At 39.9% G+C, this 25,118-nt stretch overlaps 1 protein-coding gene across 1 annotated transcript; it reads left to right on the top strand.

The window, feature by feature from the left end:
• Positions 1 to 10,919: 10,919 nt before the first annotated feature.
• On the top strand, positions 10,920 to 13,329 carry TEX13D (TEX13 family member D). Its single transcript, XM_053917450.1, has 2 exons — positions 10,920 to 12,063; positions 13,232 to 13,329. The coding sequence occupies exons 1-2, from the start codon at positions 10,920 to 10,922 to the stop codon at positions 13,327 to 13,329; spliced, it is 1,242 nt and encodes a 413-aa protein (XP_053773425.1).
• The last annotated feature ends 11,789 nt before the right edge of the window (positions 13,330 to 25,118 follow it).

Below are 25,118 nucleotides of genomic sequence, written 5' to 3'. Positions count from 1 at the left end.
AAGTTTAGTGGCTTAAAAAAACACACATTTCATTTCTTATCTTGTACTTTTATAGTTCAGATGTCTGAACTGGGTTTCATTGGGCTAAAATCAAGGTATTGATTGGCAGCATTAGTGCCTTCTGAAGACTGTAGGGGAGGATGCATTTCCTTGCTTTTCCAAGCTTTTAGAGGCTGTCTTTATCCCTTAGCTTGTGGTTCCCTACCCATCTTCAAAGCCAGAGATGTTGCATTTTTCTGCTCATTGTTCCTATATGCAGATCTCCCTCTGACTCTACTCTTTTGTCTCCTGCTTCCACTTTTAAGGACAATGGGCCCACCTGGATAATCCAGGATAATCTCCTTCTTTATCTGGTGATTAGCAACCTTAATTTCTTCTGCAACATTAATTGCCTCTTTTCAGGGCACCTATCATATTCATAGGTTCCAAGAATTAAGATGTCTTTGGGGGGCATTATTCTGACTACCACACTCAGAGCACCAAACCAAACTGGACTTTCATTTAAAACACATTATTGGGGTATAACATACAAAATGTGCCGACTTCCTAAGTTTACAACTTGATGAATTTTTTGTAAATATATACCTGTGTATTACATAAAAATACAACTGTGTAACCACCACTCAGATGAAGATGTAGAATATATCTAGCCCCCCAGAAGGCCATCACATGCTCCTTTTCAGTCAATACTCACCCTCCCCCAGAGGTAGCCAGTATTCTGTCTTCTATAACTACATCAGTTATCTTTTACAAACCACTCCAAAATTTGGTGGCTTAAAAGAAAAACCATTGTATTTGCTCATAATTCTGTGGGTCAGCAATTGAAGCTGAGCTCAGCTGAGCAATTCTGCTGGTCTCACTTGCAGTCACTCATTTGGTTGCAGTCATTTGGCAGCTTGACCGGGGCTGGATGGACCAACATGGTCTTATATATGTATCTGGTGGTTGGTGCTGGTTGTCAGCTGAACCTTCTTCCCTCCATATGGGTGTTTAATCCTGTAAGAGGTTACACTGGGCTGCTTTATATGGAGATATCAGAGCAACAAGAAGACAATAAATTGCCCAGTTGTACAATATCACCCCCATTGCATTCTTTTGGTCAAAGCAAGTCACAATACCATCACAGATTCCAGGGGTGGAGAAATAAACTCTACCTCTTGATAACAGGAGCTGCCAAAAAGCTTGTGGTCATTTTTTTCATCACATTACCATTTGTTAATTTTACCTGTTCTTGAACTTCATATAAATGGCATCACACCAAAAGTATTCTTGTTTCTGACTTCTTTAGTTCAACATTATGTCTCTGTGTATGGCAGTAGGTTGTTCTGTTTTTATTGTTGCTGCTCATATCCCATTGTACGAATATGCCACAATGTATTTATTATTCTCTCAGTGATAAACATTCGACTTGTTTCTGTTTGTAGCTATTATAAATAAAGTTGCTATTAGTACTCTTACACATGTCTTCTGAAGGGCCTAGTACTTAATTATCTTGGGTATGCACACCTGGGAATGGAATAACTGGGTCAGGGGGTAGTAGTATTAAAGTTTAGAAGGTTTTGTCTATAGTTTTGTGAAGTGATTGCATTAATTTACATACCCCATAAGCAATGTATGAGAGTTCTGGTTGCTCCACGTCCTTGACAATGCTTGGCATTGTCAGCCGTTTAAATTTCAGTTATTCTAATAGGTGCTTAATGGTATCTCATTGTTATTTTGATTTGCATTTCTTTGATGACTAATGATGTTGGAAAATATTTTTACATGTTTAATGGTCATTTGGCTAACTTATTTGTGAAGCACTATTTAAAAAGTTGGGGTTGTTTGTCTTTTTCTTATTGGTTTGCAGTTCTTTCTATAGTCTGCCTTTGAGTCTGTTATTGTATATGTGTATTACAAGTAGTATCTCTTCCTTCTCTTAATGTCCCTCAATTTTAATTTGATGCAACATTTTCTCATGATTAAAATTGCATGATTTCTCTGGGGTTATAGTTTTTTGGGAAAAATACCATAGAAGTGAAGTACCCATGTCACTGTATCATATCAGGGGGTATAATTTCAACATGACATCACAGGTGATGTTAAGTCTTATCACTCGGTTAAGGTGGTGTCTGCTAGGTTTGTCCACGGTGAAGTTACTATTTTCATTTTCCATGCTCTATTTTTTTGGACAATTGAGCTATTTTTTAAAAGATTTTACTTTATTTTATTTTTTAGAGAAAGGGGAAGGGAAGGAAAAGAGAGGCAGAGAAACATTTGTGTGCGAGAAATACATTGATCAGTTGCCTCTTGCATGCCCCCAACTGGGAACCTGGTCTGCAACCCAGGCATGTGCCCTGACTGGGAGTTGAACTGGCAACCTTTTGGTTTGCAGAACAATGCCCAATCCACTCAGCCACACCAGTCAGGGCTGAAATTGAGCTATTAAGTCCAACCATACTCAAGGAGTAGGGAGTCATGCTCCCCCCTTTTTAGGGTGGAGTATCTACATAATTTATTCCCTTTTTTTTTTTGCATGGGAACTTTGTCCCTTTTCCCCATTTATGTATTTATTTATGTCAGTATGGACTCAAGGTGTTTACAGAAGTGTTATTTTATTCTGAGTTATAATCCGATATTATCATTATTTTATTGCTCAAATTTTAAAATGAACAAATTTGAACTAATGAAAAGATATAGAATACTGTATTAAAAACTGCAGAATATAATTGTTTTCAAGTACACATGGAACATTGATCAAATATGATCAAAAACTGGGCCATATGATAGTCCTAACACATTTCAAATAGTTGAAATCATAGAGAATATATTTTCCAACCTTGATGCAATTAAATTAGGTATCAATAACAAAAATATATCTAGAAAATTCTGTATTTGGAAAATTAACAACTACATTTTAAAATAATTCATGGATCAAATAAGATATAATGGAAATTAGGAGATATTTTGAATTTCACAGCAGTGAGTATATAACATATTGAGACTTATGGAATGCACTTCAAGTACTATTTGGAAGGGGAGGTATAGCCTCAAATGCCTATATTACAAAGAATAAAGGTTGAAAATTAAATAGCTAATTTTATGATGTTAAAAATATTAGTTAAAAGACTGTAGAAGAAAGACAACAATAAAGGTGATGTGAAAGACAAAATACACTGGACAATTAAGGAGATGGTTTTTTTCAAGTTATTGCAATTAGGTGAATATTCTTTAATGAGGCAAGCAAACAAGGGAATTATAGATAAGTCTTACGTGAGTCCTGAGGAAGAATGGAGGTGGGTCTTCTCTAAGGATATGGTGCTTTGCACGTTAGCCAGAGCAAAAAAGGGTGGGAACACAGGTCTCAGATAATGGTTAACATTGTCAGAAAGAAGAGAAACCAATAAAATAGAATATAAGATAATAATATAAGAGAGCGGACCATGCATAGGGAAAGCTCTACTTTTTTAAAAAAAGACTTTACTTATTTACCGTTAGAGAGAGGGGAAGCTGGCCTGCAACTCAGGCATTTGCCCTAACTGAGAATCAAACCAGCAACCTTTTGGTTTATATGCTGGCACTTAATCCACTGAGCTACACCAGCCAGTGTTCTACTTTTAAGCATATACTCACAGGTGTACACAAGGAGATATATACAATGTTGTTAACTGCAACTGTTGCTGCTAAAGGTGAAAAGACTGGAAAATGCATAGTCATAGAGTGGACTCTTAAACAGCGGTTAAAATGAATGAATTAATTTACAGTTATCAACATGAGAAGATTTAGAAAACATATAAAGCGAAAAATGCAAGTTTGAAAAAAGTTGATACCATTTATCACAGAGGTAACACTGTATGATCTTTATGGATAAATATATATTTATAAAAGCATACACAGGAAGATATATACCAACCTTGGGTAATTTTTGGAGAGGAAAGGAGGAAGGAAGGGAGGGAGAAAATGTGATGAAGTAGAGCTGCAGTTGTATCATAACATTAAATTTCCTTAAAGAAAAAGACCTAGAGCAAGTATGCAAGGTGTTTACAGAAGTGTTAAATTAGTCACTTCCTAGCTGTACGATCTTGGGCAAATTACTTAATCTTTGTAAGCCCCAATTTCTTCATTGGTAAAGTGGTATAATAATTTTACATGTAATTCATGGAGTTGTTTTGAAGATTAAGTGAGGTAATATATATAATTTTTTGTATAGTAACCACATAAGCACTTCCTAAATCATAGCTGTTATTATTACTGGAAAGAAGGTGTCAAAAACTTTCATTCAGCTGTGAGTCACTAAGGGCAGATGGCAAAATGTGCATTCCACAGGGAGGTGACATGTGGTGCTTCAGAGCAGAAGCATCTCTGGTGAGAGTACAGTGCTGAGTGTGCCCTGGGGCAGAGAGCGCAGGGCTGAAATAATGCCTTCTTGTGTTGCTCTGTTGGGCACCATGTCTGTCTTCCCTGAACCATTTGTATGAGTTTGTGTTTGTTAGGGTAGTGGGTAGTGAATTCCCTTCTCTGGCACAAGGCACTGTGTGGTCTGGGTTCTTCAAAGCTATAATCCCGAATTTCTAGGATGACACCTCCAGGCAGTGCTCTGCTGTCTTCCAAGCCACTGTCTTGTGAAGAGCAGGACAATAGTGGAGTGTGGAATCCAGGCACTGGCAGAGTTGGTGAAGAAGTCACTATTGTCTTCTCAGCCCTGATGCACATCTGGAAGGATATCTGATTTCTTCTATTAGTGGCTTTATAGGCCTGTCCTTCTTAGGATAGGAAGATGTGATACAGTCCTGAGGGCTCTCCCTATTGCCCATTCCTTTCTAATAGCAAAATATAGTCCATTGGGCAATGGTCAAAAAGGTTATCGAAAAATCACAGGGATACTTTAAGTAGCATCTCAAAAACAGGCTGTGGGGTAGCATGGTTTTCAGCTTGTCGCTACTACCCTCACTAGAGATAGTAGAAGTTGACTTTATCTCTTCCTGTTTATTTAATCATCAGCTATAGCCTATTGACCTTTGATAACCAGTGCCCTCAAAAGTCTTCTCTTTGCCATTGGATCAAAACCACAGCAGTGTTCATTTTAAACTCCAGTACAAATGCATTTATATTAACAATATAAATATATTTTTGGAGGTGGCATTATTGGTAAACTATTTGTAAGAACTTTTAGGGCAAAAGTGCCTGTCAGTCTCTTCCAGTCTAGTACAGTATTTTTTTTTTCCTCAAAGGCTGTGTCCCCAGTCTTTCTTTCCCAGTCAGTCTATGCTTGTCCTGAGAAAACTAGCTGCCCACAAATCTGCCACCTAGTTTGTTCTTCCTCTCCTGCTTCAGCCCCATACGTAATGCCCCACACTTAAGACTCTTATGTCTTATGGACTAAAACTTCATTCCTTTTGCCCTCTCCTCCAAGGGTGGTGATATAAGCATGTCCTGCCAGCCAGTTAGTGGGCTGGAGCTCAATGTCCCAGAGTTCTTGTTTCCTTGAGTTCGCCATGGCACCTTGGAATGTGAGCACATGTAAGAGATTGTGTGTATGAGTGTGTTTTTGTGGCAGGAATGGGGGTAGGAAGAGTTAAAATTGTGAATGACTTCAGTAAAAATGTTCACAAATGATGTTACTTATACATACTTGAGAACTAACATGGAGAAAGGAAATCCAGTTTGTATAAACTGAATTTACGAGATTTGCTTATTCTTCATGGCCAATTTTACCATATGCACAGTGATAACCATGCACATTGTCAATATGGGTCAGATGAAATTGATTGTAAGCTATATTTATTTACAATGTGACACTGTGTTTAGCTATGCTCATACTTGTGTTGATTATCTACTATGGTTTCCCACCCATGTATTCTGCTCACACAGAAAAAAGACCAGGAAATGTGACTCTAATATTTCTGCAATATGGTCCCTCCTGTCTTTTCTTTCTTTTTTGAGAGAGAGAGAGAGAGAGAGAGAGAGAGACATGGATTTGTTGGACTCGTTGTTCCACTCATTTATGCATTTGTTGGCCAGCTCCTATATGTGCCCTGACCGGGGACCGAACTCACAACCTTGGCACATCGGGATGATGCTGCTACCTGGCCAGGGCCTCCTCTCTTTTCTTTTGGCATGTGTTGGGCAGCTAAATTACAGTGGTCACTGTGGTTGTAAAATACAAGAAAAGAAAGCATATGTAATAAAAGGTGTAATTTTCCTAAAGCCGTATAAAACTGTTCCTCAGTACTCAGCATATATAGCTTATATTTATAGTGTGTGCTTTTTCTCTATTCTATTTACCACCTTTGATTCCTGGGAGATTAAATCTGCACAAGCGTAGCTACATACTAATATGATGAACTTTAAAATGTTATTTTCCTTCCTTTATCATCAATGATTATCATTTAAAGTTGTTATGAAAGCTTTGTGACAGAGGTTATACTAAAATTGAAAGTATACGAACTTACTGAAATTCATGTAAAAATTAGCTATGTTTCTAATGTGGTTTCTCAGATTGATTAATTTATGCAATTGAATTGTTCTACTCTCTTGTAAACATACGTTCACACTTTGCAAACTTGCACACCTGCAAAGTAAAGTGTGGTGGTATTTGTCATATTATCATTGTTTCATCAAGAATGATAACTCAGGTTACTTTTGAAATCTCACTGTATAGGCCATTATATATCACCTTCCTATTTCAATACAGTGGAAATTGATGCCATTAAGGTCTTAAAGGTCAAAAGTATCTTAAATTTAGTAATAATAACTTTGAACACCTTGGCATTTATGACCTGTTGTTGCATTAATTTAGAAACAGTTTGAAGGTATAAAGTTTAGCACTGTATGAAAGCACTCCCCCCAAAGATACACGTATCAGTTTGGATATGGTGAATTTTTTTTCTTTAGGGACGTATGTATCTTTTTAAGACTTACTTTTCTTTGGATTAAAACTATGACAAGGATATCCCCTTATAGGTTTCAAGTCTGAATTTTAACAAGTGTTACAGAAATCATGGAATAGCCTGTTTCTCCATGTTTCTTTTCTTTCCCTCTATCTTTCATTATTCCATTGTACCCTCCCTTTGGCATTTACAAGCACTATCATATAACTGCAACCATGTTAGGTACTAGGGATTCTGAAATGCAAGGATACAGTCAATCTCTGCTCTCAAGAGACTAAGTGTAGGTGAGAAAGAAGAATAAAAACCTAATTACAGTATTGGTTGTGGAGGGGTCAGGAAAGTCTGTCTGGAGTAGGTAATAGCTGAGTTGGAAGGATGAGTGAGAGACGACGTGGATATGAAATTAACTTTATTTGGAATATTAATGGTTTTTGGCTGTGATAGCTATCTTTATACCAAAAATGGCAGCGTAGAGAACCCCAGGGTTCCATTCCTTCATTAAAGCAGCTAATGAGCTGGCAAAAGCTGTCAGAATCAACTTTGCAGAACTCTGGAATCTAGTTGAAAACTAACAACAACCAGGGGAAAGCTTAATGAGGAAGCTGCTACATTGCAGCAAGAGAGTTTTCTGGTGTTGTACATTGTCTATCTACCCTTCTCCACAGACCAGATGGGAGGTGGCCATGAAAAGAGAAGCCTGTACTCCTGGTGCAAGTTGCCAAGTACCTGAGGGGGCAATACAGACCCTCTTCTCAAAAAATTGTGGTTGTGTATTTTGATCTGGCTGGTGGCTCCCTGAAGGACTGGTGCACAAGGACTAGCCTCTGTTTAACTCAACTCAGAGTATTCTCAGGTTTGGGGCAGCTTCCCAGGTGGCATTTGATAAAAGCACTTAAAGGCAAAAGTATGGGCTATAGCAGTCTGGGGCAACAGACAGGTCAAGCAAGACACATCAAAAAGCCTGGGAAGAAACAATTTTGGAAAGGAGATTATGTGGGGGAGTGAGGGCTTTTAAAAGCTCCCGTGTAAATCAGGGAATCAACAAGGCCATGCATATGTCTAAGACATGCTCAGAAAAGGCCTAATCTTCAGAAAAGATCCTAAACTTCCACCTCTGGCTGACCTTCAGGCTGTGCACAAGCAGGAAGTAAAAGTGAAGTGCAAATGACCTGGCTAAGCATTGAAAGGAGTGTCCCAACACAGAGGTAATCTTCAAAGACTGGAAAAGGTTTTTTTTCTTCCTCATCTGAGGGCATTTTTTCATTACTTTTTTAGAGAAGAAGGGAGAGAGAAAAAAATTGATATCAGAAAGAAGCATTGATTTGTTGTCTCCTGTACATACCTGTACCAGGATCATATGCAACTATACTGGGTAGCGAATCCAAAACCAGGAATGTGCCCTGACAGGGAATTGAATTAGCAACCCTTCAGTTACAGGACTACACTCCAACCAACTGAGCCACACCAACCAGGGCAAAGAGTAGGAGAGTTTTAAAAATTCTTTTTAAAAATATATTTTGAAGTTTCAGGGGTTTATAGATATAGTCTTAATACACTAACTGACCACTAAGCGTATGGAACACAGACTTCAGTGGCCACATATGATGAAGAATAAAAAAAAACTTTACAAAAATAATTTAGAAAACCAACTAAAACAACAACAGTCCCAAACAAACAGCAACAACAAACAAAAATTGAGTTAATTTTTGTGCTTGGTTGGCCAAAAAGTTCGTTTAGTTTTTTTTCTATGAAATAAAAGACACATTTTTCATTTTCACCAATCACTTTATTGATCAGGATATTTTGAATATGTTGGCTATCTCCCCCTTGGTATGTTGACTGCTCTTGATTAATGTCTTGATTTGATCGCTATCAACTTTAACTGGTCTGCCTGACCATAGAGCATCATCGTCCAGTGAGAAATCTCTAGCACCAAAGTTCACAAACCACTTTTGACATGTTTGATCAGTCATAGCACCTTCTCCATACACTGCACAAATCTTTTCTTTGCATTTCACTTGCATTTTTACCTTTCTTGAAATAATAAAGGGTACTATGCCAAAAATGTTGTGTGTTTTATTCCATTTTCAATATTAAAATGGCTACACAAAAATTCACCAATTTTGATAAGTTTTTTAAAAATGCATGCTGACATGACAGCTGTCACAATACAATCTAACAAAATTGTTTAGAATGAAGTTAGAGACAACTAAGTACTACTAGAGCCATCGTACAGAAAATACCAAAGAAACTTTTTGGCCCACCCAATGTATGGGCTGAGGTAATAGTTCACCTTCATTCTTTTACAAATGGATATCCAGTTATCTCAGAACCATTTGTTGAAGAGACTATTCCTTCCCCATTGAGTGGTCTTGTCACCCTTGTTAAAAATTGATTGACCATAGGTACATAGGTTGATTTATAGGCTCTCAATTCTATGCATGTCTATCTTTAAATATTTCTGTGAATTACTCTTTGAATATTTAGTAGAATTTACCAGTGAAGCTGTTTGGTCGTGGGCTTTTCTATGTTGCCAGGTTTTTGATTACTGATTAAGTCTCTGTATGTCTTATAGGCCTGTTCAGATTTTCTTCCATGAATCCATTTTGTTAGTTCATATGTTTTCAAGAATTTGTCTTTTTCATTGAGGCATTTAATTTGTTTGCATGTAATCATTCATAATATTCTCTTATAATCCTTTTTATTTCCATAAGGTAAGTAGGAAACGCCCTTTTTTCATTCCAGATTTTAGTAATTTGAATCTTTCTTTTTTTCTTGAAAAATCTTCTTTAAAATTTGTCAATTTTATTGATCTTTCCAAAGAACCAATGTTTGGATTTATTTAAGTTTTCATATTTTTTCCTCTTCTCTGTTTTATTACCATTCTAACTTTTATCCATTTTTTCTTGTGCTTGCTTTGGATTTAGTTTTCTAATTCATTAAGGTGGGTAGTTACATTGAATAATGTGAATATGTAACAGTTATATGTTTCTTCTTTTTAAATGTTGGCATTTGTGGCTATAAATTTCCCTCTGCTTTGACTGAATCCCATCAATTTTGGTATGTTGTATTTTGCTTTCATTAATCTGAACTTATTTTGTAATTTCCATTGTGATATTTTTCTTTGATGCAATGGTTATTTATTAGTGTTGTTTAATTTTAACATATTTGTATATTTTTTCAAGTTTCCCTTTGTTATTGATTTCCAATTTCATTCCCTGTGGTCAGAGAACATACTTAGTATGATTTTAATCTTCATAAATGTACTGACTTATTTTGTGGCCTAATGTATGGTTTATGGTAGAGAATGTTTAATGTGCACTTGAGAAAAATATGTAGTTTACTATTGGGGTTTACTATTTTGTACATGTTTGTTAGGTCTTTTTGGTTTATAGTGTGATTCAAGTCTTGTATTTCCTTATTGATCTGTCAAGTCTTTCCATCAATCCTGGAACATGGGGTATTGAACTCTATACTCCATTATACTATCACTCTAGAACTGCCTTAACCTACTTTCAATTCTATTTTTGGCATATATTTTGAACTCTTTTTTTGGTGCATGTGTAAAGTGTATATATATTTATAATTCATATATCGATGGATTGACCTTTTTAACATTGTATAATATCCTTTTTATCTTAACAATTTTTGTGTGAAAATCTACCTTGTCTGATATTTAGAGAGCTACTCTAAGCTGTTGAGTGGTTACTGTTTGCACGGAAGAGTTCCATTTCCCATAATTCTCAGGGAATGGACCAAGGGAGGTCATTCCCAGAAGGCCTTGCGGTGGGCGTGACGCACAGCTCGTCTCCATGACGCGTCACGCGGTTGCCTCGCAGGCGTTGGTGAGGTGAGATAATCGGCTGTGGTCTTCGTCAGGAAAAGAGGTTTGAGGGAGGAAAGAGGCCTAAGAGGAGGCCAGGACTGGGCTAGGACTCAACTAAGACTGAACAGAGAGCGGAGGGGTGCGAGTATTAGTGGCTGCAGCCTTTACTGGTGGTTGTGGCAGGCACATCATTGCCTGTGAGGCAGTCCGTCAACTAGGCTACGATGGCCTCGAATGTGGACTATGCGGAATACGCCAGCGGGTTCCGCCATGATGAAGTGATCAGCTTCATCAACAATGAAGTCCTCAGTAATGGCGGTGGCCCAGATTTCTACACTACCTTCCGCTCGCAGTCATGGAGCGAGATAGAGGACCAGCTTCAGGCCATCCTGAATGACCCTGAGTTGCCGAGCACCGTCAAGCGGGCCTGCACTTGGAGTGCGCTGACCTTGGGCATACGTGTCGGTGCGAGGCAACGTGAGCACCTGGTATATCGGGTTCGGCAGTTGCAGGATCGGGTGGAGGAGCTTGAGGGGGCTTCCTGGGCTCTGGCTCCCGAGTTGCAGAGGCTGCGCAAAGAGCGTGATGAGATGGCCTCGCAGCTGCGCTTCACACAGGCCGCCCAGCGGCAGGCACTGAATGAGCGTGATATGCTTCATGGGTGGCTGCTCCATACCGAGACATTGGCCAAAGTGACCTTGTTGGCCCATGGAATAGTGCCTGGGCCTCGACCAATGCAACTCGGGGCCATGTTACGGTCCCCGAGTGAAGAGCAGCACAGAAATGTAGAGGCCATGGGGATGCCTGGCTGTCCGTGGGCCCCGGCCATGCAACCGCTTCTGCCAGTGCCGTATCCATTTCCATTTTACCCACCATTCCCAATGGCATCCCCATCCTTGCAACCTCTGCCACCACCACCAGTATTCATGGAAGCAGAACGGGCAGTAATCCCACCTAAGATGCCTCCCCTGGGGAATAATCCCCCTGGCCCACGGGCTGTACTGGGGACCCAGGAGGAGATGGCCCCACTGGGGAAACAAAAGAGTCACAGCCACAAGGAAGGTCCTGAGATCCTCCATGATACAGTCCCCTTAGGGGACATCAACAGCCTTAGCCAACAAGATGCAGAGAGGCCCCAGGGGATGGTCAACCTGAGCGACAATAAGAATCACAGCCAGGAAGATAGTGCAGTGGGGCTGCAGGGAATGGTCCCTACTGGGGATAGCTGCAGCCAGAGCCAAGAACAACATCTAGAGAGACCCCACGGCATGGTTACCGTGGGTGACAGGAATGAAAGCCACAGCCAAGAAAAAGATCGAGAGATGTCCCAGGTGACTGTCCCCTTGGGGGGTAACCAGAGCCAGGAAGGTGATCCAGAGAGGCCCCAGGCGACTCACCTGAGGGGCAGTAGGAGCCTTCATGTGAGACAAAATCCAAAGAAACAACGGCCTCAGGGGCAGAGGTTTTGGCAATCAAAACAGAGAAGAGCCTCAGCTTCCCAGCGCCAGAAGATGCCTGCCCCACGCGATTGGGACTGTCCATGGTGTAAAATGATGAATTTTTCATGGCGCAAGGCCTGCTTTAGATGCAGGATAGTCTACATACCAGGTGAGGTGGGAGACGTGAACCCAGGACAAGCTCATTAATTTCAGGAAGGTAAGTAAGAATGGAAACACTCTAAAGAAAAACCAATTTCCTAAGACTCCCTTCTGATAAAACAAAACAAAACAAAACAAAACTTATTTACTTCACAGAAAATTTGAAACCAAAGTTATCATAGAAAAAAATTAAATAAAATAATCCATTATCACATTACCCAAAGTAACAGCTTTTTATCATGATGGGTACACATACACAAACACATATGTATTTATATATTTTTCTTTTTAATTTAATTTAAATTAAATTTATTGGGGGAACATTGTTTAGCAATCTTTTTTTAAAAAATGAACTTGAACAAAGATGGACTGCTTTCGAGTATCACACTCTTTGTTTAAAATTTTTATGTACTTTTAGAGAGGGGAAGGGAGGGAGAAAGAGGGAGAGAACATCAATGTGTGGTTGCCTCTCGAGTGCTCCCTGCTGGGGACCTGGCCTGCAACCCAGGTATGTGTCCTGACTGGGAATCGAACCAGCGACCCTTTGGTTCTCAATCCACTGAGCCACACCAGCCAGGGTGAGTATCACACTGTTTAAATAGAGGATTTCTCCTAATTGCATTTAAGTTTGCAGGTGGTGGATTCTGGATGCTGATGCTGATTGGTTGGCACCTGGAGACACTGAAGCCATGAAGCCTTTATTCTCCTTTCCACTCCTTTCTGTGTTCTTATTGACCTCCTTTTCCTGAAAATGCCATGACTTTGGCTGGGTACAGCCATCTGGTTTTTAGAGTTATACACTACATTAAACTTTAGGAGGGCTGCTTTTCCTTGAAAATGCTACTGTTACTTTGTAAACTATTGCAGCATTCATGTTTGCTTCTTGTCTTTTTGAAGTTTTACAGGTAAACCTGTTTTTGTGTTTCTGAGTGTCACAGAATTTGGAACTTGCTTGATAAAGAAGCTGAACCTGTCCCAGGAGAAGATTTCCCAAGAATCTAAAGAAATCACACCAGCCAAGAAGAGTGAGAAGTGAGGGAAGAAGAGATACTTTGGCATTCATCAGGGGGGAAGGGGAGAACAAAATGATTTTTGTTAGAATGTAATCTCTCTGTTGGGACAAGGAATTAATTCATAAAATTGCAGTGTTAAATTCTACAGATAGCAAATTTGACAAATTTCATGAAATTTATTACACAAGTTTATTCTCTAGTATGTGTTTGGAACTAGACATATATTGAATATCTGGTGCACACATTATAACCTTATTTAGTGAGTTTGGTTAGATTACAAGAGAGAGCATAATTTGAGGTACAAAATAGATCAGAGGTGATTTCTTTGCCTTGCATGTAAAACGACCTTCGGGTAAACCCAACTGAAATAATATCCAGATAGTTTTGCAGTTTTGAGAGCAACATCAAATAGACTTTCATGAAAAGCTTGAGTAACGTAACTGCTCATCTCGTTGGTCCCAGGTGAGACAAATGAGCAGTGGTAAATATTGGGAAAGTGGCCTCATGAGAATGCAAGCAGCACTCTTCTGGTTCTGCTTATTTCCTCCTTTGAGAGGGACAGCTATCCTCTCGAGGATAGGGAGGGAGGGGGGCTTCCGTGGGGCCTTCATTTTGTTGTCTGAAAGACCACTGGGTGACTGTGTTAAAGAAAGGCAGTGTTTGGGGGAGTGTTGGTTATATATGCAATGCCTGAGCCTTGGCCACTTTCATCTCAAGTCCCTTTCCAGTCAAGAGTGGATAAAGAACAAAAAGAATTCCAAGGACAGACATGGCGCTTCCCTTGGGAGGGCTAACTGGATTGAAAAATAGACTGGACTGGGTGGGACAGGCACTCTTGAGAATGCCTCTGTGCCTCTTGTCTTCTACTTGGTGTGTTCTCTGTGGGCCCCGAAAGGCAGTTGGAGCCCAGGGGAAGGGAACTTAGATCAGCCCCCAGTTTGAACAAAAGATGTCCTAGAGTTTCTCCTCTTAGTTCTGCCCAGTTCACCAAGCTCAACCTTTGTCAGTTTTTTCTAACTAGTAATAAAGCGTGTGCATTTTCCTGCTGTGTCTTCTGTGTGGTATGTATCCCAGGGCAGGCTTGCTCAGACGCTACAGCTTAAATCTGCATCTCTTTCCATCCCACAGAGGTGGAAAGTCAATCTCATTCCCTGTTGAAGGGACCTACCTCTTCCCCTAGGTTACTTAAGAATGGGAGGGAGGGGGTCTTCTGTGAGGCCTTCAATTATTTTGTAATTGTCTCTGCTACCCTCGCTGTCCCAGTCCACATGGTCCCTGGAAGGTGGGCGTCTCTGCTGCTCCTGGGCCCATGGGGTGTGAGAGGTGATGTGTGGAGGAGGTTTCTGCCTAGGCTAGGAGACCTAATGCCTGATGTTCAGCCTCCCTGTGTGTACCATCTCTCTGAGGCCTTGCCCCTCTCAGTAGAAATTTCCCTCATTTCTTTTTTTTTTTAAAGATTGATTTATTTTTAGAGAGAGGGGAAGGGAGGAAGAGAGGGAGAGAAACATCAATGTGGGGTTCCCTATCACATGGCCCCCACTGGGGACCTGGCCAGCAACCCAGGCATGTGCCCTGACTGGGAATTGAACCAACGACCCTTTAGTTCACAGCCTGCACTCAATCCACTGAGCTACACCAGCCAGGGCTTTTTTTTTTTTTTTTTTACTTTATTTTTGTTGACACTATTACAGATGTCCCCTTTTCCCCTCCTTTGCCCACCTCCACTCAGCCCCCATCCTGCATTTCATTTCTGTTTTCCAAGACACTGTCCCTTCCTTCCTGTGCACAGTCCCATCAAGGTGCTCAGGATTCTGGAGAACAGCCAGGCTCGGTCTGCTAACAAGACAAATGTTCTCTGACTCAAATGTGGGTGGCTCACTACCTGCTTGGTATAGGGGCAGAGATGGGGCAGAGCACAGAAGTGATCCTGCCCCACCAGCTTTCTCTTTCCCCAGAGGCCTGATTACCGGGAGGCCTTGGTTACTTGGGAGGGCACTGGGGAGGCAGGGGACCATCAGGGACATCGAGATAAAGCTCTGTTTTCTGGGTTGGGGCTGGTTTTGTGATACTCTTTTGTGTGCTGACAGCTCCCTTGGAATTTTGGGAGGATGGGACACAGATGGAGACCTGGGAATGTTTCAGCATTATCCGATTGATGTACCATCAGGTCATTCTGGATCTCACCACAGTTGCTTCATTTACGGTTTCAAATGGTCTCTGCTGTTCATTGCCATGCCTTTAGGTCGCCATGAAGGCAGACTCACACTGTGCATAGCTTTTATATAGTTTAATATGATTCAAGTCTTTCAGGGCTGACTTTTCCTGAAGCTACATGAATCATTGACGCTGTCAAATCACTGCTTTCTTTTGGGGTGGGTACACACAAGAAAATGCAGCAGGTTTCTGAGGCAAGAACCTGGACTTTTGGAGTTAGAGTGACCTGAGTTCAGATACTTGCTCTGCTATTCACTAGCTGTGTGACCTTGAATAAGTTACTGAACTTTTTTGATCTTCCCAAAAGTGTTCACTCCTTTCTACTCTCAGTATTCTTCTCTCTGACAATGGGCTAATGGGTGTAAGGGATTATTAGTCATGGTAAGAACTACCACTGAATGGGCCAGGCATCCCTTCTGATGACTGTAAGGTGTAATAAGCACTTGTGTTAATAGTTCTTTAAAAGTGAGTATTATTACCCCCATTTTACACACGTGGCAACTCAATACCCAAATTTAGGAATTGATGAAGCCTGGCTATAAAGTGAAATTTTGTTGGTTCTAATGCAGAGGTGGCAAACACAAGGCCTGCAGGCCAAATCTGGCCCTCCACCTTGTTTTATCCGGCCCGGCACCTTATTTCTACCTGACAGCAGCGTCGAGCTCCTTGCCCTTAGTTAAGGAGTAGTTACATTTATACAGTCCTAAAGTTACATTTGGCCCTTTGAAGGCAACTGCGAGGCTGATGTGGCCCCCTGTGAAAATGAATTTGACACCCCTAATAGTGCCAGGGCTCTTTCCTGTATATCACACAAGAGCCTTAATCTTTGACCCTTACTTAGTAAGAAGCATATTTGCATGTTAATGTCACTGCCTAAATCCAATGAAATCACTGTAATGCAGAGACTTGGAAACATAGTGGCAGTCTGGTGATCGTGGAGTTGCTCTTTTGGAATCTCTCAGGCTTTGGGGTATGTGACCATCTAGGCTAGGCTGCCAGTGAGTAGGTCCACCTATTATTTCAGGACTGAAAGAAAAATAAGGTGGCACTTTAGGCAATGGGAGTGACTTGAGTAAGCAGCCTGGCCTTATGAAAAGTTCACAGAGCCTGAGTTCAATACTGTTAAGATAGATCCCATCCTGACTGCTCATCTAAAGTCTCTCTGAATTACTCCATTTTTGTTTTAAGCGGCCAAGGTCCCAGCTCTAAGAGTCCAATATATACTCATATATACTTCTCAGGGAGAAAGCAGGGGGAAAGGAGACTTCAGAAGCTTCAGACTCATGTTGCAAAATGGGGAGTGGAATTAATGTTTTTAAAATCATGCTACTAAGTCTATGATGGAGTGGCAAAGAAATACATAATTTCCTTATCTCATGCTAGGTAAAGCTTCAACACCAAATAGTAGCAGATTCTTATTATGTGGTACAGGCACCGTGCATAGCTTTCTTGAGTGGTTTCCTCACTTACAGTGCATGATAGAGTGAGTGCATAAACTGGCACTGAGCCTCACATAAACTTAAAGATATCAAATAGCCCTGGCCTCTGACCTTATGAAGTTGCTGTTGAACAGATTTTCTCATTGACTGTGTTTGCTCTTTGGCACTTCAGACAAGTATTTAGGATCCCAATAAAATAGGCATAGGATATGCTCCTGTAATGGGTATCTACACCCCTAGGGGACCTAGTACAATTAATTGCTTGAGTACCACTCCCTATTTGGTTCTCTGTTGGAAGCACTCTATTCAATGGACTTAAGAATCAATCCCTCTAGTAGGTCAGATCCTAGTCCGTCTAGCCCGACTTCTCTGGGGCATAAAAGAATTATAGAAAAGTATCATATCTTCCCTAGTATTAATATTAGAAGAAATGCTAATAGGAATCTCTAGCTTTTAAAATTATTATTACTATACAAATCAAGCAAACAGCACACGTGTAGAGAAGGCTTCCTCTGTCCCGGGCACTGTGGTAGGCTCTGTGGAAGTGATCATTACTGCTCTTGAAGATCTCCTGTTATATTGAAAGAAAGAAGACCGCCTGGCTGGTGTGGCTCAATGGTTCAGTGCCGGCCTGTGAATTGGGGTCACCAATTCGATTCCCAGTCAAGGCGTATGCCTGGGTTGTGGGCCAGGTCCCTGGTGGAGGATGCGCAAGAGAAGACCACACATTGATGTTTCTCTCCCATTCTCTCTCCCTCCCGTCCCCGCTCTAAAAATACATACATAAATAAAATCTTTAAAAAGAAGAAAGAAGACCAGTATACATCAAACAACAGTTTTCATCAATTGTTCTATCATATTTTGTGGTAGGTAGATATCAACTTCTGAAACATCCTGTGTGTCAAACAGCACTATTTAATAAATAATTATTTTCTCATTTAAAATGAAGAAAGCCTGTATGCCTAAAGTCCCCTAACACAAAGTTGATATAATTCCAAGTAAAAGTGGCAACTTGCCATTTAACTTTAAGATTTTCTGTGAGGATTCCATGAATATTATTATTATTATTATCATTATTATTTGCAGCCTAATCACAGACAAATGGACCATGTTACTAGACAGCCAATATCTCAGAATCCATCACTGCTACCTTCTTTAACTTCTATGAACTTTGGAAAGAAAGTTAGGTACAATTTCTGTAGGAAGCTAATAGTTTTAGTACATGTTAAGTACCAGTAAGTGCTAACAGATTTTAGTGGAGTCCAAGTTCAGTATATACCATTTTGGGATGCAAAGCAAAGCTTCACAATAACCAGATGGTTTCATATTGTGCCCCTAGTCAACAAAAAAGTTGCTAGGAAAGTTAATTTTGTTTTACTTCAAAATAATATGTAGTATTACAGCTTCACTTGTGACATTGTCCAGCTCTTTGTTTTTTATGTTTATATCTACTATTTTAGTTTTTATTCTTCATTCTGCACTACATTACAAAATAATTGCACTCAAGGCAGAAACCTGTGATTACTTTTGTGGTAGGCAACATTAAACCATACCCCAGTGTTTGTAAAATGATGACAAAGAGCTCTCTGAGGGTTTTGTTTGTAAGTAAAAGTCTTAGGATATTTAATCTCATTTATTTTTTGCTTGATATATATTTATTTTGATCATTTAGTGAGACATATTGGTTCCAGGGAAAAAAAAAAGACTCAAGCAAGTATTGAAAAACTTCTATGCTTTTACCACTACAATTCCTGATATTGTCTAGACAGTTTTGAAACTTCAGAACATATATGACCTACTTTGTAGAAGACTCACACTATTCAGCTCACCTGGTAATCAATGTTTCTGACATTTTTTTCATGAAACATTTATTCCTGAGAAGGAAAAAATGACAACATTGCATCTGTAACTACAAAATGCATTTAGAAACCCACCATTAGCTGTTTTATTTGCTGGATTATAACATTCCATTGGTACTCACAAAGCTGCTCAGGAGAAACATTTATATAGTCCAATTCATTCCATTCCTTTGCCAAATTTTGGTGTTTGTGATGTATAGATCAAAGTGGTAGTCCATGGTTTAAAATAGAGGTTTCTTTTCCTAGTTTTTAAAGATTTTATTAATTTATTTTTTGAGAGAGGGAAAGGGAGGGAGAAAGAGAGGGAGAGAAACATCAATATGTGGCTGCCTTCCAAACACCCCTCCCTTCTGAGGACCTGGCCAGCAATCCAGGCATGTGCCCTGACTGGGAATAGAACCAGTGACCCTTTGGTTCTCAGGCTGGCACTCAATCCACTGAGCCACAGCAGCCAGGGCTAAAATAGAGGTTTCTTAAAAAATGTTTAGGCAAAAAAGTATATATGTATAGATGAAATAACAGTCTCTTGGACTTTAATCTTTTAGTTTAAACTCCAGTGGTGGAACTTTATTTTTGAGCCTCCAAGAAAGAGAACAGATGTTTAGAAGGAAAGCTGGAGACTTTAAAAAAAATTTTTTTTTACAAAGAAGTGATATTTTCTCATACTGATATCATACCTCAAGCGCCTGCACCAGCATGAAGGGAGGTAGAAGATTCAGTCACGATCCAAAAGCGACTGGGTTGATGAGACCAAAAATGCTACATGATGATTTATTTGTCTGTCAGGTGCCAAGGTGTGAGATGTGCAGAGTTGTTTCTATAAACCAAAATGAGGCAGACCACAGGATAGACGTTGGTAAACGATGAATGTGAAAGAAGTCAACATCAGAAATGCTATACTCCTTGAGGCAAATAAGCCACAGTCTGCAGAGGGTTTTCTCAGCAAAGGGAAAGAGGAGGGGAAAAACAACAAGGCTTACTCAGTGTGGGTACTGTGTTAGGATCTGTGTGTGCAAAGAGTATGATTACAACATCATCCCTGTCTTTGAGGAGTTCACAGACTAGTAGGGAAAAAAGCTTTCAGTATCTCTTAGATTCCAGGCACATAACACATGTCATTTCATTTTATCTTCACAGGGAAAGATAAGTAAAAGCTGGCTAAGAGTGGCCTTCATTTGGCCTAGAAAAAGGAGAGTTTTATTTTGTGTATCCAGGTCTGACCAGGACAGAAGATGCCCAAACCATGTAAGAAAAATAAACTGTCCAGTGTTCTATTACTTTGGATAGATGAGCTTCAGATTCCAGACCTGTAAGCCTGGGCGAATAGACCTTGACTCTTTAAGAGTCTTCCAAGATACACTAACCAATGAGGCCCAGGCTAAAACAGTGTATCTGATCTCACAAGACATGTACATAGATATAGACATGCTACAAGTCAGGTCATGGGAACAGTTGACACTTGAGAACTGTAGAAGGATAAAATTAGTTGTCAGATAGGTGACTGAAGCCCAACCAATCTAGTGCAGTGACCTCAGGAATAATTTTTGGAGGTAGAAGAGGATAGTGGTGAAAAGCACAGGCTTTGAAGTCAGCAGCCTGTATTCAAATCCTGAGCCTGACATTGACCAGTTGTCTTACCTTGGGTAGGCTACCTCTCAATTTTGGCTTCCCCATTGGTAAGATGATAGTATATGTTTCATAGGGTTGTTTAAACAAACAAACAAACAAATATCATATATGCAAAGTGTTTAGCAGGAATGCCTGAAATGTAATATGCAGTTAATAAACATTAGCTATTATTTTTTCTTGTCACTCTAAGGCTTTATTTTTTTCTTTTAATTTTACTGTTGTTCAAGTACAGTTTTCTGCCTTTTCCCCCCACCTCAGCCCTACTCCCAGCCCTCCCCACCTCCCTCCCATTTCCACCCCCCCCATTATTGTCCATGTGTCCTTTATAATTGTTCCTACAAACCCTTCACCGTTTTCTCTTGGAAATTCCCTCCCCTCTCCCCTTTGGTCACTATCAGCCTGTTTTCAATTTTAGTGTCTTTGGTTATATTTTGCTTGTTTGTTTGTTTTGTTGATTAAGTTCCTGTTAAAGGTGAGACAATATGGTATTTGTCTTTTACCACCTGGCTTATTTCGCTTAGCATAATGCTTTCCAGTTCCATCCATGCTGTTGCAAAGGGTAGGAGCTCCTTCTTTCCTTCTGCTGCATAGAATTCCATTGTGTAAATGTACCATAGTTTTTTTAAATATATTTATTGATTATGTTATTACAGTTGTCCCATTTCCCCCCCTCCACTCCATCCTGCCCACCCCCTCCCTCCCACATTCCCCCCCCCCATAGTTCATGTCCATGGGTCATACTTATAATTTCTTTGGCTTCTACATTTCCTACACTATTCTTACCCTCCCCCTGTCTATTTTCCACCTATCATTTATGCTACTTATTCTCTGTACCTTTCCTCCCACTCTCCCCCTCCTGCTCCCCTATTGGTAACCCTCCATGTGATCTCCATTTCTGTGGTTCTGTTTCTGTTCTAGTTGTTTGCTTAGTTTGCTTTTGTTTTTGTTTTAGGTGTGGTTGTTAATAACTGTGAGTTTGCTGTCATTTTTACTGTTCCTATTTTTTATCTTCTTTTTCTTAGATAAGTCCCTTTAACATTTCATATAAGGGCTTGGTGATGATGAAATTCTTTAACTTGACCTTATCTGAGAAGCACTTTATCTTCCCTTCCATTCTAAATGATAGCTTTGCTGGATACAGTAATCTTGGATGTAGGTCCTTGTTTTTCATGACTTGGAATATTTCTTGCCAGCCCTGTACCATAGTTTTTTGATCCATTCATTTACCGATGGGCACCTAGGTTGCTTCCAGCACTTGGCTATTGTAAATTGTGCTGCTATGAACATTGGAGTGCATAGGTTCTTTTGGATTGGTGTTTCAGGGTTCTTAGGATATAATCCTAGCAGTGGAATTGCCAGGTCAAAAGGCAGATCCATTTATAGTTTTCTGAGGAAATTCCATAGTGTTTTCCATAGTGGTTGCACCAGTCTGCAATCCCAAAAGTGCACTAAGGTTCTCTTTTCTCTACATCCTCACCAACACTTGTTTGTTTGTTGATTTGTTTATGATGGCATTCTCAGTGGTGTGAGGTGGTATCTCACTGTGGTTTTAATTTGCATCTCTCTGATGGCTAGTGATGCTGAGCATCTTTTCATATGTCTCTGGACCCTCTGTATGTCCTCCTTGGAAAAGTGTCTGTTCAAGTCCTTTACCCATTTTTAAATTGGGTTGCTAGTCTCCTTACAGTGGTGTCATGTAAGTTCTTTATATATTTTGGAGATTAGACCCTTGTCTGAGGTATCATTGGCAAATATTTTTTCCCATAAACATTAGCTATTATTGCAAGAATCAGAAGCAAGCAGAGTTTTAGCTAGAATTTAGGGAGCACCCTCTGAGTCACGAGGAGCTAAAATTAGGACAAGTTAAAGGACTTATACATAGCAGACAGAAAGATAAAGAACTTGCACTCTGGAGTAGGTTGTGCAGGTTTAGAATATAAATGGAGTTAGATGTCCCTAGAGCCCTAGAGCCTAGTGCCTATGTCCCTAGAGCCCCATCCTTTCCTCTATCATAGGTCTTAATAAGTGAATACTAATTGTCTGTTGCTTGTCTGTCTTCTTTGCTAGACTGTGAGCTACTGGAGTGCACGTATGCGCTTTTCTTCTGTCTAACCTAGGTACCTACTACAGTGTCTGTCATACAATAGATGCTCATAAATGTTGGTTCAAAGAATAAACATTTTTAAAATAGGCTTAACTTCACACACATAACAAGCCTGTCTCTGGCTTCTCATGTACAGAAGGGCACTGGAAAAATTAGCCTCAGAGATAAACTCAAAGATTATCAAAAGGAGGTGCTCTTTAAAATTTAAAAAAAATTTTTTTCTCATTTTTATAAAGGAAGTGAATTTTAGTGTCAAGAGAATGTGTAAACTCACCACAAGTGACAATATTATAACACTGTCACAGGCAAATTCACACCTATAGATGAGTTAGTTGAAGAACAAAGTTAGTTTTGGAAGGTTAGAGAAAAAGATTCTGAAATGTCACATCTACTCTGTAAAACTGACTATCCTTGGCATCATCCTTTTCATCTACCTGGGTCTGAGAATAGCCTAGGGCATTTGAAATGAAGACAATTAGCACCTCAGACAGGGCATCCACATGCAAAATTCTGTCACCTCTCAGAGGCCTCAGGAGGTGACAAGTTTAGATAAGAAGACACTTTCAACCTTGGCTGACAGTTTGTCAATGCTTTTATATTTGATTTAAGTGGCATCTATATTCTAAACAGTGTAGTTTGCTTTCAACTGTGAATCTTTCTTCCCCCACATCATGATTTTTATTTTTCAGGCCATTTAAAAACAAGAACAAAAAAAATCTTTCCCCTATGGGGTGAGAAGGGAAGAAACAGCTCTTGCTTATTGCACACAAATGAGTTCAGTCCATTTCCCCTCTCTTTCTTTATAAAGTATGCTTGGTTTTCCTTTATAGCTCAGAATGCTAAATCTGGAAGTAACTCTAGGGGTCACCTGGTTCAAGTCCATTTGGCAGAGGGAGAAAATGAGGCTCAGAGAGAGGAAGTGATTTAGAGGCAAAACATACAGTATAATTCACCTCTCGCAATTGCTGGACTAGTCCTCCTTCCAATATATCTACCCATTTCAAAGGTGGGCCAGAGGCATGTAGAACTAAATGTGTGTGTTTGTTTATTCATTCACTCACTCAACAAATATATGTAGCATCTAACGTGTGGCAGATACTGAGGATACAGTAGTGACCAAGGTAAACAAAATCCTGCCGTCATTGACCCTACATTCTCGTGGGGGCAGACAGACAAAAACCAATCAGATCATTCTGCTTATAAGTGGATTATACTTGTACCGGGGGCCCATTCTTCCTAACTCTCTACTGATGCCTCCATTGCTCCACTCTTTCATTTTTTTCCTTTTTCCTCTTTTGTGAGTATGGTGAGAGAGAAGGAAGAGAGCCCTTTCAATCCCTCTTTCTCTACAGTTTAAGCTCAGTGTGAAGTTTTGAATTTGTTCAAGTCAGGTGTAGTACCGGTGTAGCACTAGAGTGAAGATGTCAGTATTTTTCATCAACACTGCATTAGTGGGCTGGCTCATCTGTCAGCTTGCTTATGAGATGACAATGAGGTACTGGATGTGAGAGTTGTACTATTACCTTATAATTTCTATGTTCTTTTTTTATATGATTCGTGGTGTTGAACCCTGTCGTACCTGGCTGCTTTGACAGGTGTGCTATTTCAGCTACACAGAACAAAACAGAGAATGAAAAGAAGAATGCATTGTATGGTTTTGCTGTCAGATCCAAGTTGCTTTGTTCCTAAGTTTGTGCATGATTTGCTCAGGGTTGTTCAGAGACAGAAGAGGTAAGGTTTCATTTTTAACCAATATGATACTGAACATTCTCACACTTTACCTCACAGGTGGGCTACTGTCCATATGCCCTGCATGAAGGGATCTTCTTCCCTGTCTTCTCCTTTCATGTTTGAAACTCTACCATTGTGATTAATTTCTATGGGCTCATCATTTGCCCACTCAAAATATAAAGAGTTCAGGGAGTATTAATCTCTCAAGTCCTTAACATTGGTGTATGCATTCACTTACCAGATCAATTTCTTCCTCCACCCAAAGCATGCAAAAGGGTGAGAGGTGAAGCTGGCCCTAAACGAGTGAGGTAGGAAGATAAAGGGACAATCTTGGCTCAGTTGGCCAGACCCATTCCCAAATATCATCTCAAATACTGTTTTGTTTATTTTTATTCTTGGTGTTGCAAATGACTGTAGGAAGCATATATTTATACTTTATCTATTCAGGTTGACAGAGTCTAAGGCTTAGCATGATTCCATCAAGAAGGAGAGATATTATTAGCTGTCACTGAAATCTTAGAGAATTGTTCTCGATCTTAGTAGGTGGAGAACAAATATCTGGCTTTGGTGCAAGGCAGCTCTGTGCATCTGATCCATTGGTAAGATACGTGAGGATTTAAAAATTGTTCTTGCCGTTGAGCTCCCAACTTTGCTGTGTTCTCAAGGAACTCGGTGCTGAAACTGTGGGAGACATACAACAGACAACATAACTGCAGGTATTTAAATTCCAACTTTAAAAGTGTTTTATATAATCAAAGGGAAAAATGTAGAGAAATGTTTGGCTTCAAGCATTAAACAAAGTGTTATTCTAGTGAAAAAGGAAGAAGTTTTGGGGA

The sequence above is a fragment of the Desmodus rotundus genome, chromosome X (genome assembly GCF_022682495.2).
Source record: "Desmodus rotundus isolate HL8 chromosome X, HLdesRot8A.1, whole genome shotgun sequence".
NCBI classification, from domain to species: domain Eukaryota; kingdom Metazoa; phylum Chordata; class Mammalia; order Chiroptera; family Phyllostomidae; genus Desmodus; species Desmodus rotundus.
This window is presented reverse-complemented; position numbering and strand designations above follow the sequence as displayed.

Bases quoted from the DNA above. Each gene is read 5' to 3' on its own strand.
- TEX13D (XM_053917450.1), top strand. From the start codon at position 10,920: ATGGCCTCGAATGTGGACTATGCGGAATACGCCAGCGGGTTCCGCCAT. The intron at 12,064-13,231 runs GTGATCCAGAGA...TGAGTGTCACAG, and splicing joins GGGTAACCAGAGCCAGGAAG to AATTTGGAACTTGCTTGATA.